Source organism: Mastomys coucha, unplaced genomic scaffold (genome assembly GCF_008632895.1).
Source record: "Mastomys coucha isolate ucsf_1 unplaced genomic scaffold, UCSF_Mcou_1 pScaffold3, whole genome shotgun sequence".
NCBI classification, from domain to species: domain Eukaryota; kingdom Metazoa; phylum Chordata; class Mammalia; order Rodentia; family Muridae; genus Mastomys; species Mastomys coucha.
The window spans coordinates 11130200-11149075 of NW_022196909.1; the positions used below are offsets into that span (position 1 = coordinate 11130200).

Sequence of the window (18876 nt, forward strand, 5' to 3'; positions counted from 1 at the left end):
CCCCCCCCCCCCCAGGAGAGTTTCCCAGAGGTGGAGCTGCAGGTGGAAAGCCGTGCCCTGTTTTGTACGCCCCATTGGGCTGCTTTGTGGATTTGGGGTCAGAGTCACCTCCCAACTTCATTCTCCCGTAGTCCCAGAGGATGGGAACAGAAATGGCGGGATCTTTCATCCATCACCGTGCCTCACCAACCGGGGGAGGCGTTGGGGGAGGGGGAGGACTCTCACTTGCAGAACTCCTAGAAGCACCGGCCTCACTGAGCAGGCCACTCCTCGTTGCTAATTAGCGCCATCCATCTACAGTCAGATCTGGACCAAGCGGAAGCCCTTTTAAGTAATTTGCTCTCTTAATATCACCCCTGTGATCTCCTTTAATTTCCTCAACCAAACTTTGTTCACGGAGGAAACCAGAGGCTCGGCAGCACCCAGCTAAGCTTTAGCAGGCTGCTTCTCACCCTTCCCGACTCGATGTGGGCTCGACTTCCAGAAGATCTGCTGAGCTTTCCTTCACTCCTGGCACCCTGCACCCCAAACCAAAAGTGCTAACCATTGCATGCTACAAAGGGGGAGGTGCAGCGTGCAAGTGGTAGCTGTAAATAGAGAAGGACTACACACTCTTTGATGTGAACACCCACATTTCCCGGGTCGCATTCTTTCCGAGGGCCCCCGAGGCAGAGTTAGGTTTTTGTTCCGCGAGCTTGCTGTAAAATCATGTTCAGGGCTCAATGACCTGATCTCTTCCCAACCTTGGCCCTTCCGTCTGGATAGCCAGGTGTCACTGTGAAGAAAGTTGAACTGTTACTGTCATAAAGGCTTACTCAGAAGGGACTAGGTGAGTCTTATATGCCTGCCGCACCTGCTCAGCTTCTGGTCCCTTCTCTGAGCCACATGCAGCCCAGCCACGGCTCCTTCAGGAAGGGGAGGCGCTGCGGAGCCAGCAGCCTTGGTGGTGGTGGTGAGAGAGTCTCGTGATTTATGGCCACCTTATCCTCCTGTGCCCCGCCTGCAACTGGTGTATTTCCTGCCTAATGGAAGCTCACACAGAGGGAAATAACTCTGCCAGGAATGGATCGAGTGACAGGGCGGCCGCCACAGGTGAAGAGCAGGATGGGAACATAGGGGATGGGTGCGTAGAGGATGCAGACGGAGGCCTGAGCCAGAGACAAGGGGTGCCTGTGTGGAGGTTGGTCTTGCCTGGCATTCCTCAGACCAGCTTGCTCAGGCACCCAGTGGGGATTCAAGAGGTGAACTCGACTTGAGGTTCCCCAGATGCTCAGCGGCAACCCAGCCTCTGTGTCTAAGTGAGCTTTGGTGATCATTGACTGACTATCTTAAGTGTCTCATCTGACCCTTCATTGATGGAAGGAAAAGCAAGGCCGGAAGAGGGTCAGGACTTCCGCAAAGTCACACACTCCTGAGCTGAGTCCAGAGCCCAGGCCACTGCCTCTCTTTGCTGACTTGCAGGAGCGCAGTCCAGCCAGCTTAGAGTCAGGGAGCGGAGAAGATAAACTTGGAGAAGCCAAGAGGACGTTGGACAGCTGTGCAGGGAATGTCCAGGAAGATCAAGGGTGACAAGGACTGAGGGGGGTTAGGAAGGGCCGGGCCAGTACCGGGATAGTTGAGGAGGACACTGGACCCACAACCAAGTGGGTCCTTTGGTAGCTGGAGCATCCCATGGTTTCTCTGTCAGGCACTGAGGAGCAAGCAGGAAGGGACTGTACCCCAGATACCACCACGTGCCAGTCCTCTGAGGTGGACGTTGAAGCCTGATTCCCACCCAGGTATCCCATAGCTCAGTGTGTCTTCCCACTCAACTTCTGCTACGCTTCTGCCCACCCCACCCTCACCCGCTGAGTGGAATAATGCTATTACGTCATGGGAAAGGTAGGAGGCTGGGGCTGAGCTCTCTAAGCCTCCGGGAACGAATGATGACCACGGTTCAGATTCTAAGATCCGGCTATGTTCTCGGCCTCCTCCCCCTGAAGGCCTCAGAACCAGTCACCTAGGTGGCCAGTGCCCGCATGCTGGATCCCACTGAGAAGTGGGCAGCACCCGGGGATCACCTGCCTAGGCTCTGGTGTCCCTTCTCCTTGGCATCCCAGTGCTGGGCGGCGAGCTCCCTCCTCATGCCAGGTGCTCCTCGGAGGTGTGTGTGGGTTGGGAAGGTGTTGCTTCTGGCCAGGAGCCCAACAGCCACCTGGGAGCTGACAACTCGTGTGCCTGTTGCAAGGCTGAGAGGTGACTGTGGCCAGGTGTGCGGAGAACGCTGCCAAGTCACCTGGTCTCAGGGGTTCCCACAAACACAGAGTGCCTGCTCTGCATGTGGGCCTTGCTGATGGAGGTGTGCCCACTCCACAGCCAGGAAAATAAAGGCCAGGGACCTAGATGGAATGTCCGTCCAGCTGGTAATACCTTGTGTGAGTGGCTTTCTTATCTTTCTGTCTAGGGACTTACAGGGGAGGAATAAGGCTCAGAGAGACCAAGTCACTCACATACAATCTCACGGTTGTTGAAGCCCAGTTCCTGTCCTGTGGGTTATTGGTTCTTTTTTACTAAGAGCAATGCCCCCTGAGTGTCTGGTGAGGTAGGAATCCCAGAGCCAGGTCTGGGGAGGCTGGAGGCATCCACACTAATTGCTTTGTGCTTGTCTCTGAGATGAGGAAGGCTTGCAGATCGGGTCAAAGCCTGGTAGTTTCCCCTAGTCTTGTTCTTAAGGGTCAAGGCTACAGCTGCCCCTCCAAACCTATTCTTGCCATCCAACACACACACACACACACACACACATACACACACAGACACACATACATATACACAAACACATTCACATACATGTACACACACATATACACATACACACATACATATACACACATATGCACATACACATATGCACATACACACATATACACACATACATACACACATATACACATACACACATACATATACATACACACATATACATACATACACACACATATACACATGTACACACAGAGACAGACACAGACACACATACACACACAGACAGACACACTCACATACATATACACACATACACATATACACACACACATATATATATACATACATACAAAGAGACAGACGCAGACACACACATATACACACACATACATACATACACACATACACATACACAGACAGACAGACACACTCACACATATACGCACACATACATACACACATACACATATACACATACACACATACATATACACACATACACACATACATATACACACATACATACACACATACACATATACACATACACACACAAGACACAGACAGACAGACAGACAGACACACACACACACACACACCCCTAGGCAGCATGGCGTTTTCTCCAGCAGCTGAAATACAGTCCCTAGAACCTCTACTGCTGACACCTAGGCCTCAGGACAATCCATTGACCTTAGAAGCACTGCCTGTTTTGAGGAGGGAGGTGTGCAGTGGGGAAGGCCTTACCAGAAGTCAAAACCGCATGGGGGGTGTCCCAGGTAATCTTCCCAGATTCCTATCAGGAAAAGGCAGAGGGAGCCAACGGTGGATGTGTGTGTCCTGCTCTTACCGTGTTCCCTCCCACCCACCAGTCACCAAGGTCCTTACACTGTTTCTCTTGGATTTGGTTCCCAGTCCTGCAGAGTGATGGGTAAACGTCTTCCTGCCAGAAAACCAAGCACTCAAAGCCCCTCATTCTCCACTGTGCCCAAGGATGATGACCCTGCCCTGTTTAAGGAGGAGCCTGGGCCTCAAGGTGCAGGCCTGTGGGGGTTCCTGCAGTCCAGGTATCACTAGAGTTCTACGAGCTGAGCCAGGATGGCTGAGCCGGGATGGAGGTGGCTGTCGTGGGCAGGGCGGAGGTGAGTCAACGAAGTAAAGAAGAGAATTAGAAAAATGATGGTGACTAATCTCAGGCTTGGACAGCCCTTTACAGTTTATAAAGTACTTGTGCATTTATAAGACTGCGGTGTTTACGTATCCGAGACTGTGGATGAGGCTGGGGAGCCAGACAGGCTCAACCCCTTAGCCAGATAGTTAAGAGTCTGTGGGGCAGACTTGTGCTCCAGTGCCCTAGCCTGCCCTGGTCTGGTTACTGTCATATGGTGACTCTGTTTGCCTCATCAGTGGCCTGGGAATCTCCGTGTGACTCCCATTTTATAGACGAGGAAGTAAGGGCCCGGAGGCCTGAGACTGGTGACCCAGGTGTCTGGGGCCAGGTGGGGGGTGGAACGCAGGTCCCGGCCACTCATTTGGGACAGACAACAGGGCAGTCAGGTCTTGACGCGAAAGCCATTGTCTGTTCGAGACCTCGCAGCTTAGGATCTGAGCTCAAACCTCTGAGAAACAAGGCAGTGGCCGAAAGGGACTTTTGTCATTGTCTCTGCTGGTGGGGACATGCAGGCGCAGGGCTCGGTGGCCCAGCACAGGGATTTCGGTGCCTTTGCTTCTGTCGCAAGGGACATCTCCCTCCGTTCCACGCATTGATGCCGTTCCCATCTCCAAGAGCCAGAGCTCTGTGTGGGAAACACGTCTTAGAATCCAGTGCTCTGTGTCAGAGGCCACACAGTCTGAGGAGGCGGGGGGGGGGGGGGGGGGGGGGGGGGCGTACTGTGGTCCCTGCCCAAGCCACACAGGGGAGGTAGAAGCTGCCTGAGGTCAGAAAGAGGCAGTGCCTAGACTATATAGGTCTCTGATTGCACAGGGTGTGGCCCATAGTCCTGGTGGCTAGCTGCCCTGTTCCCTAATTAGAGTGTCCTTCTGAAAAATGCCCTCTGGTCCTGGCTCAGCAAAGCAGATGGGGCAGTTATGTCCCCTAGTCTCAGGGACTCTGAGGCCCAGGACCTAAGCTGTGGAGGAGGGGCTGGTGGAGCTGTGTCTGGTCCCACCCCACACTAACTTCTGGGACAACTCTTACATACCCTCGAAGCTGGCAACAGCCGGGATTAGAGGTATTATTGAGAGGTTCTGAGGGTTCCAGGCAGAGTGGGCAAGAGGAAGCTCCTTAGAGGCTCCGTCACCGTGGGTTACCTGTGGAGAGTTGGACAGTGGGTTGTTGGAGCCTGGCGTTGGCCTGGGAGAGAAGCCCCTGGAAGAGGCTGTGGGAGGGAGAGGGGCACGGGCACCGAGTGCAGAGATGCCCGCTGCTGTGTTGGATGGCTCTCTGGGGAACATGCTGCTTCTTTGCAAAAGCTGCCTTTGGGACCGTGCTTCAGAATGGCCCCTGGTCTGCACTAGGGTTTCATAGGAGCCCACCCAGGAAACCTCAGATCCACAAGGCTGTCCGAGCATGGATGGACCCTGGTCACTAAGGAAGCCAAACCATCTAGTTCCGGGTGGTGGTCCCTGGGTAGAGAGAGGGTGCGTGGGGACCAGTTAAATCGGGGATTGTGGAATCTCTTCTTCATTGTACTCTGTGCTTAGAAGAGCACGCACGCACTGTCCAGATGTACCACTATTGATTAGTGATGTCTGTCATGCCAGGGGGCGTGCCAGACAGCCACGAACTTACCCCCTGGGATAACTTTTTCCCACCCACACTAACATCCTGAGGCCAGAATGGTGTAGACAAGGCCCTTGCCACGCTGGCTCTGTGTCCTTGGATCCTGGCAATCAAACCCAGCGTCTGGTCTTGAATGTGCTAAACAAGGCGCCCTGCCACCTAGCAACACCCTGGCCCCGGGTTTTTCATCTCATAAAGGAAGTGGGAGATTTCAGTGGACTTCCCAAACTGTACGGCTCTCGGGCTTGGCTGAGCCCTGCCTGCACTTTGCCCTGTACCATTGCCATCAGGGACATAGGCTAGGCCGGAGTTTAGGATCTGCCCTTACTGGCTAAATGATCGAGGCTGAGTTGTATAAGCCCTGACCCTTAGTTAAGTAAATAGGTGTGCTATGTCGTCTTGGGGTTGTTGTCTAAGGCCTGTGACCTTGGGCCTAGCTGAGAGCCACATGGATGGCTCTATTGGTGTCTTCATTGCATGTCTGACCTCTACCTTGGATGGGAATGTTGGCGTGGGTGGGGTAGGGGTGAGGCAGAAGCATAATTTCAAAGCAGTGCAGGCCCGGACTCTCAGCGCTCAACTCTCCTGAGACCGCAGCCCCCAGCCTGAGCTGGCTTCTCTGTCATCCCTCCCTTTAACCAGCCCCATAAAAAGGGAGCGGGCGGGCCGGAGTCCCACTGCAGACTTTGTAATGTGGCTTGGAGGCCGCCCCTGCGCCTTCCAACCAGGCTGTAATTATGGCTGGCACCAGACACCCCCTCATTACCAGGGCCTGCAAGGAGCGCTCTAATTACAGCATGCTGGCCTGCTGGAGTGGCTACAGGGGCCGGCCACAGACATGGCCTGCCACTACAGGGAGCCACAGGGAGCTGGATGGGGGGGTGGGGGGGCTGGCCTTGGCCTTGGGCGCGATCCCCAAGGCTCTCTATTCCTCTTGTCTGTGTGGGAAGGTGAGGCCTCTGGAGGAGAGTCCGGGGACTTCGGTACTTTATGCAGGAAGCACTTGTGAAACATCTACAGTATACGGAAACCATCTGGGGACATGGCTCCGTTGACAGAGGGCTTGCCCTGGCCTGCGTGAAGACCCGGGTTCAATCCCCGCACCACATAAAGAGGTGTGTCCATGTAGATTGAGAATCCTAGCTCAAGAAGCAGACTGTTTAGAAACTCTGGGTCATCCTTGGCTACATAGTGAATTCAAGGCCAGCCTGGGCTCCTTGAGACACTGCCTTAAAAAAAAAAAAAAAATGAAAGATACCTACCGTAACCCACCCTAAGCCAGAGGCACAGCAATAGACAAAGCAGAGCTTTCATGCTATCAGGCTCCAAATGAAAACGTGGTGAGGCTGTGCTGCTTGCGATGAATGCGAAGATGTCCCTGTCCCAAGCCTCGAGCTTCAGTCAGTCTCCCAGGACCCTGTGGCTCCAGTTGGCATGGCTCTGTGTGTGTGTGTGTGTGTGTGTGTGTGTGTGTGTGTCTCCAGGCCCTGTCCCAGGGTCTTTAGATTACTCAGCACCCACACTCATAGTTAATGGCAGTATGTGGCGGATGCACTGTGGCAGAGTGTCTGTCTCCTGGGGTCTGGAGGGCCCTGGATATTAATAAGGAAATCATACCAGTGTACCCTAGCTTTAGGAGGCAGCATGGGTAGTCAAGAAAGACAAGCCAGATGGATAACACAGGACCCCATTGGTGGCGGTACAGGGGCTGCAGGCAGAACGGGGCTCTAAGGAGGGGGCTGAGGAAGGAGCCAGGAGTCACCAGGTAAAAGCAGCGATGTGGGAAGGCAGCCTCTCACCCCCAGATGGTGTCAAGGTGAGACTCAGGCACCTCGTGGAAAGAGGAGAATTTCTGCATGCTGCTCATAGAGTGTTGGCCTAGGTGTGTATATAGATGGATGCACAGTCCAGGGTCAGCGGTTGTTGCAGTGCTCTGTGACCTCTGGCCACTCACTCTCTGAACTGCGGCTAGACATCAGTCCCTCATTCTGCCTTGATCCCTAAGGCTGGAAGGGATTTGCTGCTCTTTTCCCACCAATGCCACCTCTGGAGAATAACAACAAGGGGGCCTTGAAGCGGTAGAGATGGAGAGGGGGCAGAGAGCTCAAGGCTGACCATTCTCTGAGTTTCAAGAGCCACCCGGAAGCAGGCACAAAGGGAATTGTCCTGAGCTCCAGGCAGTCCTCAGCTCTCAGCTGGAGAGGAAAAGCAAGACCTTTTTGTCCAGGGCCAGGGCTGAGACAGTGGCCAGTGACGAGCCTGGGGAAAGGCTGTAGTCCCCAGCTAAAATTAGCTACCCACAGAACCTCTGCATCAAGGGCAACCTGACCGACGACGCGTCTATTGTTTTGAACTTTGGATCTCAGGGGACTCGGGGAAGTTGGTGGCTGTCCCTCTCCTGGATGATACGAGCCACTCTTGAACCTCAGAAATGTCCAGTCAGGGGACCAGGGGGACGGACAGCCTGAGAAGGAATGTGCTGGGCTACCCAAGGCCACAGTCTCCAGTCCCCAGTGACACTGACTGTGCCCTAGGCTTAATGAGAGGCAGGTGTTGAACTGGGAGGAAGTTGAGAACATTTTGAAATACATGCAGGCAAGCAGCCTAAGGGACATGCTTGCTCTTTGCCCATGGCACATCTGCTGCCCCGGGGTTGAACACCCCGGCTTTGACTCTGCCATCTAGTAACCACGTGACTTTCAGCCACTTGAGGTAAACAGCAGTGATTGATTGAGATCCTATATATGACTTAGATGCTCACGAAGAAGGCAGTAGGATACAGAGCTTCTAGACTGGAACCTCCTGGTTTTGCCCGGTTCCGCTCTGAGTGCTGTCTCTTCCGTCCTCTGCTGCACATTGCACAGTGTGGCATCTGTTTAACAAGAAGAGGAAGTGTTTTCCTGGGAGGGTGGGGGTGGGGACAGGGACCCAAGCTGGCACTGTGCAGCCATCCGTGTCTTTCCCTTTGGTGCCTTGTGAAAAGTCACTTACCAACCGTCACAGGAGCTGACCCTAATTGATCTGAGTCAGTCCGGCCCAATACCAAGGAACTTAAAAACCGTGTGGAGGAGGGACCTCAGGTTGGGTGCTGATGCTCTTCTATGGACTTAGGCGAGTCACCGAACCTTCCCGCGTCCATTGCCCACCTGCAGAGATTGTTGTTGGCCAGGGAATGTGGGTGTGGAGCCTGGGACACTGGCCTGGGAAGCCATGAATCCCCAGCACCTGTGGTGGTGGTAGCTACCGAAGCCCTCCCTCCTCCCCCCACCCCACCCCCCTCAGCTCAGAAGTCTGGGAACCCAGGAGTGGACCCCACGCCCTCAGTACCAACTTTGCTGATAGTGTCCAGTGACTTTCTGGTCCCCCTTGGGGGCTTAGAGGGCCAAGCAGGGAGCCATGACCTAAGGCACTGAAGGGTCAGAGGGAGCTCTCTGGGAGACTTATATCCACAGTGGTGACCAGAGGCACAGCCTCCCCTAGGGTCTTACCATGCAGCCAACTGCCTACTGTTCCCAGTGCCTCTGGGGTGGGGGGTCCCAGCAGGTCTCTGCCCCAGCATGTTTCTGGTGGCTCCTCCAAGACCCTGGGGAGCTGGCTCTCCTCTTCCATGCTTCCTCCCCACGGGGAGGCTCCTGGGACTCCAGCTCTGCCCAGCCCGTGGCTCTAGCTCCCTGGGAACCCAGCCCTTGCCCTCTGCTCCTCCACCCAGTACTGCTGCGCCCAAGAGCCCTAGTGTCCTCGTGCGTTTCCACTCTCTAGCACCCCAACTGCCTCAGAGCTGGGTACCGTGCCGCTTTCCCACTCTACAGATAAACAAACTGAGGTCTCAGGAGGTAAAGCTAGCCCAGAGTCACCCAGTGGGCTAGTGGCTGATCAGCGACTGTTTTTCTTCCTTAGATCCAGGTCTCCCTTCTTCCACCCAAGAACTCCATGGGTAGGGACTAACCAAGAGCCTGGTATGCCTCCGGTTTATGCCATGGGGGCATCTGTGATGGAGCCAGGTCCCCTGAAGTGACAGTGGGTCCTGTGACCTGGGGTGCATCTCCTGCAGTTCCTGGGTTGCTTGTTTCACCCACCCCGCTGCCTTCCTGCCCTCTCACCCACCACCTGCAGCTCCCTAGGAAAACCAGGTGAGCAGGCCCAGCCCTGAGCCAAGGCGGCCTGGTGATTACATCAGCAGGTGCTAACAGCAGGCGGAGCAGGGACCTGTGTCCCGCGGGGGCTGGCAACAACTCCATCTGCCCCATGGAGTCTGTTTCATTCCCTTCTTCCAGCTTGCATCAGCCTTTTACAGCTCTGTGTCATCACAGAGCAGGCCAGGTAGAGGCTGGAAGCCTGCCCTGGGACCCTGGAAACCCAAGGCTGTCTATCAAACCCCAAGCCCAGCATGATTGCATGTCTGAAGTCCCAGCACTCAGGAGGCAGGAAGATTGCTACAAGTTCAAAGCCAGCCTGAGCTACTTAGCAACACCCCATCTCAAAAAAAAACAAATGTTGTTAGCCTGCCTGAGGTCCACCAGCCTTTCTTCTAAAGGCAACAAGAGAAATCGGCAGCTGACAGAGCAGCCCAGCTGAGAAAAGGGTTTTAGACTGCTGGTTTTTTTTTTTTTTTTTTTTTTTTGGTTTTGGTTTTTCGAGACAGGGTTTCTCTGTGTAGCCCTGGCTGTCCTGGAACTCACTCTGTAGACGAGGCTGGCCTCGAACTCAGAAATCCACCTGCCTCTGCCTCCTAAGCGCTGGGATTAAAGGCGTGTGCCACCACTGCCCGGCTAGACTGCTGAATTTAAGAAGCCCATCATCTTGAAATTGGCAGAGCAGCAAATTAAAATGACCCCATTGCCCAGATGAGAAAATCAAGACCCTGTGAGAAGTGGCCTCTCTGAGGACAGCCCACTGGGGTGTCAGAAAATACCAATGGCTTCCAGACCAAGAAGCCTGGGCATGGGGTGGCAGAAGCCTGGAAAGGAGAAATTCCTATGCTTGTGGGGTATCAGTAGTTGATGGCCGCTGCTTGGAGGAGGAGGAGGAGGAAGAAGAGGAGGAGGAAGAGGAGGAGGAGGAGGAGGAAGAAGAGGAGGAGGAAGAGGAGGAGGGGCTATGCCCGTGCATGTATGAAATTCTCAAATAATAAAGTATTTAGGCTAGGTGTGGCCTAAATACTTTAATCCCTTTAATCCCAGCTCTATGGAGGTAGAGGCAGGCAGATCTCGGTGAGTTCAAAGCCAGCCTCTTATACAGAGAAGGCCTGTCTTGAAAAACAAAAACAAATTTAAAAACACCAAAAAAAATAAAAAAACAAACAAACAAACAAACAACAAAACTAAAAAATTCAAGGACCATGGTGGAGCAGGTTGGTTTTTATTTTCAGCTATTTTCCCTAAACCATTCTAAGTGCCATCTTAATGTCAAGGGTATGATTATCTTTATAATCAGAACAGACCAAAAAAATTTTTTTATTAGAAGCAAATGTAAGATTTTTAATTTACTTACTTATATATTATGAGGGATTGAACCCGGGGCCCATGCACGCTAGGTAAATGCTGTATTGCTATACTTTGTCCCCAGCCCAGAGGAAAGAGTTTGAAAGAAGTCTCTGCTGTGCCCCTGTTTGGGGTCTAGTGCCCAGTAGCTCTACTGATCATGTGCAGTGTGATCTAAGGCCAGAACATACCCTCTCTGGTTTCTGTTTCGAAGATCCAGGTTTCTAGTGGGTTCCTGTGGCCCAGGTTCTCTCCTGTACCCGGACTGCTACCCTGATTCCAAGGAAGCACAGCCAGAAAAAAGAAAGCCTGCCTCCCTCGTGGGCCCAGCTCCACAGGCAGGGCCCCAGGCCCTCATGGAGTTCACTTTATAGTGAGTGACCTAGCTTTAGGGCCTGTACACCAAGGCCACACAGTGAAGGTGGAAGGGGTTGGTGTGGGATACTGGACTCAGGGATGCCCTGGGCTCACAGCATTGGAGCCGAGATATCCCTGAAGAGCCGGGGAACCTGGGGGAAAGGGGTACATTCTAGAGAGAGAGAGAGAGAGAGAGGTCAGGAAGGGGAGTCCCAGGGGCTGGAGCCGGCCTGGAGGACTCTAGAGCAGGAGCCGTGAATATCTAGAGTAGGGTTAGGGAAGCTGTTGGAGGGACAGTGGAGGACTCTCAAGACCTCCCCAGGCTGGGAGCAGGATGGGTGGAGGGGTCAAAGAAAAGGCCTCAAGTCCAATGCGGACGGGCCTACAGGTTGGCAGGCTACCGGAAGGAGCGGGTTTGCTACGTGGTCTGAAGCATCAAATGGTTATCCGCAGCATCTGGGGTTATCCATGCAGCGTCGGGGCTGGCTGTGGGGCTGAAAGAAGAGAGGACAGGAGCACACTTCCCACCCTATCCAAGGGAGCAGCTGAGTGTCTGGTGGAGTCTGAAATTGCAAGTCACCAAATTAAAAAAAAAGAGGGTGGGAGGGAGCTGGAGAGATGGCTGAGCGGTTAAGAGCACCAGAGGCTTTCTCTTCCAGAGGTCCTGAGTTCAATTCCTAGCAACCACATGGTGGCACACAATCATCTGTAATGAGATCCGATGCCCTCTTTTGGTGTGTCTGAAGACAGCTACAGTGTACTTACATAAAACAAATAAATCTTTTTTTTTAAAATTCTTATTTAAAAAGGGGGGGGTGGTAGTCTGGCATCCCCCTCGGAGGGGTGGGGGAGTTATCGTAGTACACCAGGATGGAGCCTCTGTCTCAGCCAGGATACGGTTCTGATGTCTAGGGAGATGGTAATGGGGGATTTCTGGTAGGGTGTGTGTGATCCTTCAAGTATAAGCTTAGCTTATTGTATGGCCGAAGTGCCCACAAACAGGTCTGGAAGGTGGGAGGGTCAGACCAAGGGGAAGGGGCCCACATGCTGGACTTGAGGCTCAGGGCCTGGTTCTCACCACCAAGATGACAGACACAGCTATTCTCAATGGCCCACGGGATCATCAGTGTGGATGGATGGTCTTGGGTGTATCCTTTCTTTGCCTTTGGGGCCTCAGTTTCTAGCCCTGTCGAGTGGAGCAGCAACTCCCGCTTGTTGCTTGGCTGGTATGTACGGTACCGTAAAGGCTGTGAGCGAGATCCAAGGTCATTTTCTGGAAGGGGGGGGGATGAGAGGCCTTGGTCCCCTTACCCAGGGGAGGAGGAAGTAGAAGACCGTTCCTTAGGGCCCTGATCCCACCAAGCCTGGCACTGAAGTTAACTATAGAAGTGTCCATGTCAAGGAGCCCAGGGTTCAGGGGAAAGATCCAGAGGGAGGCCAGGCAGCACTGCTTCCCTAAGGGCCTCTGGGAATCAGGTGACCCAGTGACCCAGTGACCCAAGAACCGTGTGTCCATCCCCACTCTTGTAAGTAGCATGGGCTACTCTGGCCTTGGAGGGAGACCTTACAGAAACATCTGGATCCTCCTTAGGTTGCAATTTCCAGCCCTCTTGGCAAGGCTACTTCCTGTAGCCATCACAGGAAATGACGTCATGGGCACGAATGGGTCTGTGGAGGGTGTGGGAACAGGGCTGGGTGAGAGGCCTTCTTTGTTAGGAGCAACTCGGTGTCCTCCAAGCTGGCTAGCCCCCATTTGTCATCAGTAACGGGCATTGTTACAGCCGCTGAGGGGGACGGGGACCACAGCCTCTGAGGGGGACCGCAGCCTGAACCCCCAAGGAGCCAGGGCCAGATGGAGGCAGTGTTTTGTGTCCAAGGAAGGGCCCAGCCTGTAGGGTTTGTGTTTTTAAAACATAATAATAAGTTGGCTCCATCTCTCCTCCAGCTTTGCCCACTCCCCACCGAGCACAGCGGGGCCCACAGTGAATGGGAGAGATTTTCCATGCAGTGGGAGTCAGGGCTGGGAGAATTAGCTGGTGTCCAGAGGCCAAGGAGCCACTGTGATTACTGATGATAAATGTGCCCAGCGTGGGACAGCTCTACACACTCTTCCCTTACCCCCTCCTCGCCTCCCTGTCCTGTGCCAGCTAGCCCTGGACACATGGTCTTGCTCTGCTGTAGATAGATTCCTAGAACCGTGCCAGGGTCCCTCGGCCCCAGGGACAAAGGCAGGTGATGGAGGTGCCAAGGCCCTCCCCACCAAGCTGTAGCTGTGTGCTGGGACCTCTACCCTAGGAGCAAAGTCTAGCCTTGGAAAGGAATGGTGGGAGTTTATATTCCGATGTGGGACACTGGGCATGTACCTACCACACCTGGGCATCTTTATGACCATCGGCCCTGAGCCGGAAACAGCTCTGATCTGGCTGGGTTAGTTTGTTGTGTGATGTTGTTGGTTGCTCCCTATTTCTGAGCTGGTACCATGCAGGACCCCAGACGAACTTTCTTGAAGGGGTTCAGGTGACAATGACCAAGGACCTCAAAGTACAGGTCTCCAGATCCTCCCACAGGCAGAGCTGGAGAATGTCCCCCCTCCTGCTGCACAGACTGTAGGGTCACCGCTCTCAGGGTACGCTCTCATCTGGTTCCTTGGGTGACAACCCTCACGGCACCACCCTGAAGTTAGCAGGCAAGACACAAACCCCCTTCTCAGATCTCCTAATTGGGACTGAAGAGTTGAACCAGGTTAGAGGGCTCTGGACAACCTGCCTGTTCCTGCCAGCCTGTGCCGGAAGTCAAAGGTCACCTCAGGGAAAGCAAAGCTACTCCTGCTTCATAAAGTGACAAGAGTGGGGCTGGTGACATGGGCCTGTGATTCAAGCGCTCAGGAGGCTGGGGCAGGAGGATCAGATCTGAAGGCAGCCTGGTCTACAGAGTGAGTGTGTGTTTGGGCTGGAACCTCTGGGGAAGCTGGTCCCTTTGTATTCCTCTGCCTCCTGCCTTCTCTAGCGCCTCCGGTCCTGGCACCTTTGGAGCCAGCATCTTCATTGCTGCCACAGGCCAGGCCCTGGGGAGAAGCCCATGGGACCGGCAGTGTTTCCATCCCCACTGCCCGTCTCCATCTCGTCTCCTGAAATGAGCACCGAGGTCCTTTGGAAGAGTGTGGTGCATCCCCTCTGCCCTCCAGAGCAGTCACTGACACTGCTAAGGAGCCTCGGAGCTCCCATGTACATACAGTGCCTGCTTCGTCCCCTTGGGCCCACACCTGCCTGTGTCTCTGGCCAGGAGAACAGGGAACTTGTCTCTAGGAGAACAGCAGGGTGGTGGGCCCAATCAAACCTGGCCTCAGAGACAGGAGACCAAAGAGTTTGAGAATCTTGGGGCTCGGACCTCCAGACATGAGGTGGCTGTGTGACCTTCAGGGTCAGTGTCCAGACTGGAATGGCTGGCCAGTGGTATCTGTGAGTGCCAGTGGTATCTGTGAGTTGTCCATCTGTCAAAGCAACCAGCGTGAGAAGGGTCCTCCAAGGGTCCTTGGAAGTGTGTGTGTGTGTGTGTGTGTGTGTGTATGTGTGTGTGTGTGTGTACATGTGAGTTAAAGTTGGTGAGGAGTTGGGGTGGCATTTAAATGACCCCCACAGAGCTCTCATTCCAGAGGGTCAGGGAGCTAGGAGCAAGGCTTAGATAATGCACACCCGTAACCCTGGCATCTGGGTAGTAGATCTCAGTAGGGCCCAGAGTTCAAGGCCCTCATCACCTACCTAGAGGGTACTGAGTCTCTGCTTGATGCCAGGTCACAGCCCGGCAGAGGCTGCCATGTCTGCTGCATCAGGTTGGCGGTGGGCACGGCCCGAATGTTCTGCTTCTTGGGTTCAAACCTTAGCTCTAGTGTATGATCTTGAGCAACTTGATCAGCCTCTCTGAACCTCACTTTCTCTTCTATAAAATGAGGACAACAGGCAGGGCAATGGTGGCAGCACTCAGGAAGCAGAGGCAGGTGGATCTCTGGTGAGTTCGAGGCCAGCCTGGTCTACAGAGGGAGTCCAGGACGGCCCAGGGCTACACAAAGAAACCCTGTATTGAAAAACAAACAAGCAAGTGAATGAATGAATGAATGAACAAATGAATGAATGAATGAGGATGACAGAACACACCCAGAGGGTTGTTGCAAGAATTTGATAACTCAGCTGTTCCCAGATAATAACTTGCTGCTTGGGTGGGCATCTGGGAAGACTTCAACGTGGCAATGTGTGCACTTATCAAGTGGCAGGCCCACTGCAGAGCATCCATCCTGTGATCAAAGCAGCCTGACAGGAGGCGGGTGTTTCCCTCTGGTCTTCCTCAGCAACAAAAGAGCAGGACACCCATAAGACACACACACATTCTCTGGTTCACATAGAAGGTGCTAGAAGAAATGGGTTTGCATCCCATTGGCTGGCTTCTCCTTAACCGCTAGGTTTGGTGTGTGTGTGTGTGTGTGTGTGTGTGTGTGTGTGTGTGTGTGTACACTCTCTCTCCCCCCGGCCCCACCCCTCTAAAGCCAGTATCTTTTGCCTCAGTCTTAGGACAGTCTCCTGGTGCAGAGAGAGAAAAATCAGACACATTTTGTCTATTCTGGTCTTGGAGAAACTGTATGTCCCCTGCCCCTCTGCCTACAGCGGGGTTCCTTAGGGCCACACACGGCCTTTTGACCTGAAGGACAAGTGTATGATACACACACACACACACACACACACACACCACCCTGCATTTGATTCCATTTTCCCAGTAGTGAAGCCAGAGCTCAAGCCCCCCACTGCTTGTCCCAAGCTGACGCCTGATTGTTCTGCATTTGTGATGCAAAGCCAATTTTCCTAAGTGAATTGTGACCAATCATAGGCCTGGCCTGCTTTCCTCCCTTCCTGTTTGTCTCACCTCCCAAGGTGCCGTTCTTTCCAGGGACGCTGGCTTTTCCACCAGGCTCTGTGGGGGAGGAGGTGGCCACCGGCATAGCCTAGCTGTGTGCTCTAAAGATTCTCCTCTGTTCTGTTAAAGAGTGTGAGCCTGAGAAGAGCCTGCAGGATGCTTAGAGCCCTGAGCTTGGCATCAATACACACACACACACACACATATACACAACACACCCCAAAGGTCCTGGATGCCTTTATGTCTCCAGTAGGGCTGGACCGGGAGGTGGTGGCTTTGAGGCAGAGCTGGCCTGGTTTGTGCTTCAGCCTGTATGTAGTACATTGAGGCTTCGACATGGGAGATGACTGAAGCCAATCGCACCCAGAGTAGGAGACACGGGCAGATCTAATGGGGGTATCCTTGCCTCTGGACCACTAACATCCCAGGGCTGGCTAGGATGGGAAAACTGCGGGCACTGCAGACCGTGTATGAGTGGCAGCGCAGGTCTCCAGGGTGAGTTGTCCAGCCCACACTTCATGGTACTCTCCCTCCACAGGAGTTGACTCTGCTGGCCAGGTGCTCCCAGACTCCTACCCATCCGCACCGGCCGAACAGCTGCCGTACTTCCTGCTGGAGCCGCAGGACGCCTACATCGTAAAGAACAAGCCCGTGGAGCTGCGCTGCCGAGCCTTCCCCGCCACGCAGATCTACTTCAAGTGTAATGGCGAGTGGGTCAGCCAGAACGACCACGTCACCCAGGAGAGCCTGGACGAGGCCACAGGTGAGGCCGGTCCCACCTGGGCTCCTCAGAGATGCCACAGAGCCATGGTGCGTCCTGGGCCTCAGAGTCCCCTCGGGATCCCCAGGCATTGGCTGTAAGCCCCAGCAGGGGTTCCCCCACCTCAACCCCCCCCCCCATGCAGTTGGCCAGTCTTGAAGTTGTGCACCAGACAACCCCACACGGGCCACGTCTTTCCGTAGCTTTCCGTTAGGGGAAGATGGTACTGTTTTCCGGTTACATTCGTGGTGTGTTTCCTTGCCAGTTTTCTTGGTATAAAGGAAAAGATTCACACGTGTTGAGTGGCCCAGGAGTGTTTCAGATTTCAGAACTTTTTTGGACTTTGAATTCGCTCAGATTCTGAATCTACCTAAAGGGGAAAAAAACCCAAACAAACCAAAAAAACAGAAACAACATTCCAAATGCCCCAGAACCTGCAATTTCTGCAGCATTCTGTCAACGATCATCTCTGGGGTCTCGTGGGGTAGGGTTGTGATCTCAGCTACTCTAGAGGCTGAGGCTGAGGCAGGAGGATCCAAGTTTATTTTGGGACCCTGTCTCAAAATAAAGAAGAGGGTCTCTGGGGATGTAGGTCGGTAAAGTGCTTGCCAGTGTTCACGAGGCCCTGGGTTCAGTCCCTTACATGGCATAAAATAAGATATAAAGTGGACTGGCAAGATGGCTCTGTGGGTAAAAGGTACCGGTCGTACAACCTGAGTTCAGTCCCTGGCCCCACAAAATAGAACTGACTCCAGAAAACTGTCCTCTGACTTCCAGATGTGCTGTGACACTCACATGCACACACACACACACACACACACACACACACACACACGCACCTACACGAGTGCACACGCACACACTAAATGTAAAAATATATATTTTTTTAAAGACTTATTTATTTATTTTTATGTGTATGTGAGCCATCGTGTGGCTGCTGGGAATTGAGCTCCGGCCCTGCTCGCTCCGGCCCCATTCACTGTAGCTGTCTTCAGATGCACCAGAAGAGGGCGTCAGATCTCACTACGGGTGGTTGTGAGCCACCATGTGGTTGCTGGGACTCGAACTCAGGACCTTCGGAAGAGCAGTCAGCGCTCTTACCCCCTGAGCCATCTCGCCAGCCCCAGTAAAAATATTTTAAGTAATAAGATTTCACCGGCCACTGGTAGTACACACCTTTAATCTCAGCCCTCAGGACAAAGAAGGAGGTGGACTTCTGAGTTTGATTTTAGCCAAGGCTTCGCAGAGAACTTTTGTCTGGAAAATTAAAGAGTAGAGAGCCAGTCTGAAAAAAACCAAACAACGAAATAAATAAAATAATAAATAAATAGTAAGATTTGATTTGGAGAGCATTTTGGATTACAGACTGGGAGGGCCCTGCCCTATAAATATTTTATGAATGATTAAACAGTTGGTGCAGGAATGCGGTCCAGACCCTAAGGAGGGAAGGACAGTGGCCGACCTCAGGCTAGGAAGAGGCACCGGGCCCTTCCTACTGAGGTGTGGCTCACTGTGCTGCCAGCTGGAGGCTCAACCAGCTCTAAACCTCGCCCAGGGGCTGGCAAGTGCTAGTGGCCCTGGCTTAGGGGAGGCCCCTGTCACTAGGCAGAGTGTGGGAGCCCTGGGTTAAAGGCCTTTCCCAGAACATAGGGATAGGGAGAGACAAGTACAGATGCCGGCTGCGCTGAACCCAGCGACCCGAGTAGAGCGAGACCGGAGTAGAGTGAGCGCAGCTCCAGCCTGGCTCTGACTTTGCTCTTTCTTCTCTTTCCTGTTTCCTTTCCTTGGTCACATCCCTTACCCCCTTCTCCGTTTGTATTTGAGTCTCTCCTGCTTTCTTCTGACCCTTCTCCACC

At 53.5% G+C, this 18876-nt stretch overlaps 1 protein-coding gene across 2 annotated transcripts in view; it reads left to right on the forward strand.

The window, feature by feature from the left end:
* Unc5b (unc-5 netrin receptor B) overlaps positions 1–18876 on the forward strand; it is a 71161-nt gene that overhangs the window by 32312 nt on the left and 19973 nt on the right. For both annotated transcript variants that reach the window (XM_031347245.1, XM_031347247.1), the window contains exon 2: positions 16799–17023. In XM_031347245.1, coding sequence (XP_031203105.1) covers positions 16799–17023 — 225 coding nt within the window. The remainder of the gene's footprint in view (positions 1–16798; positions 17024–18876) is intronic.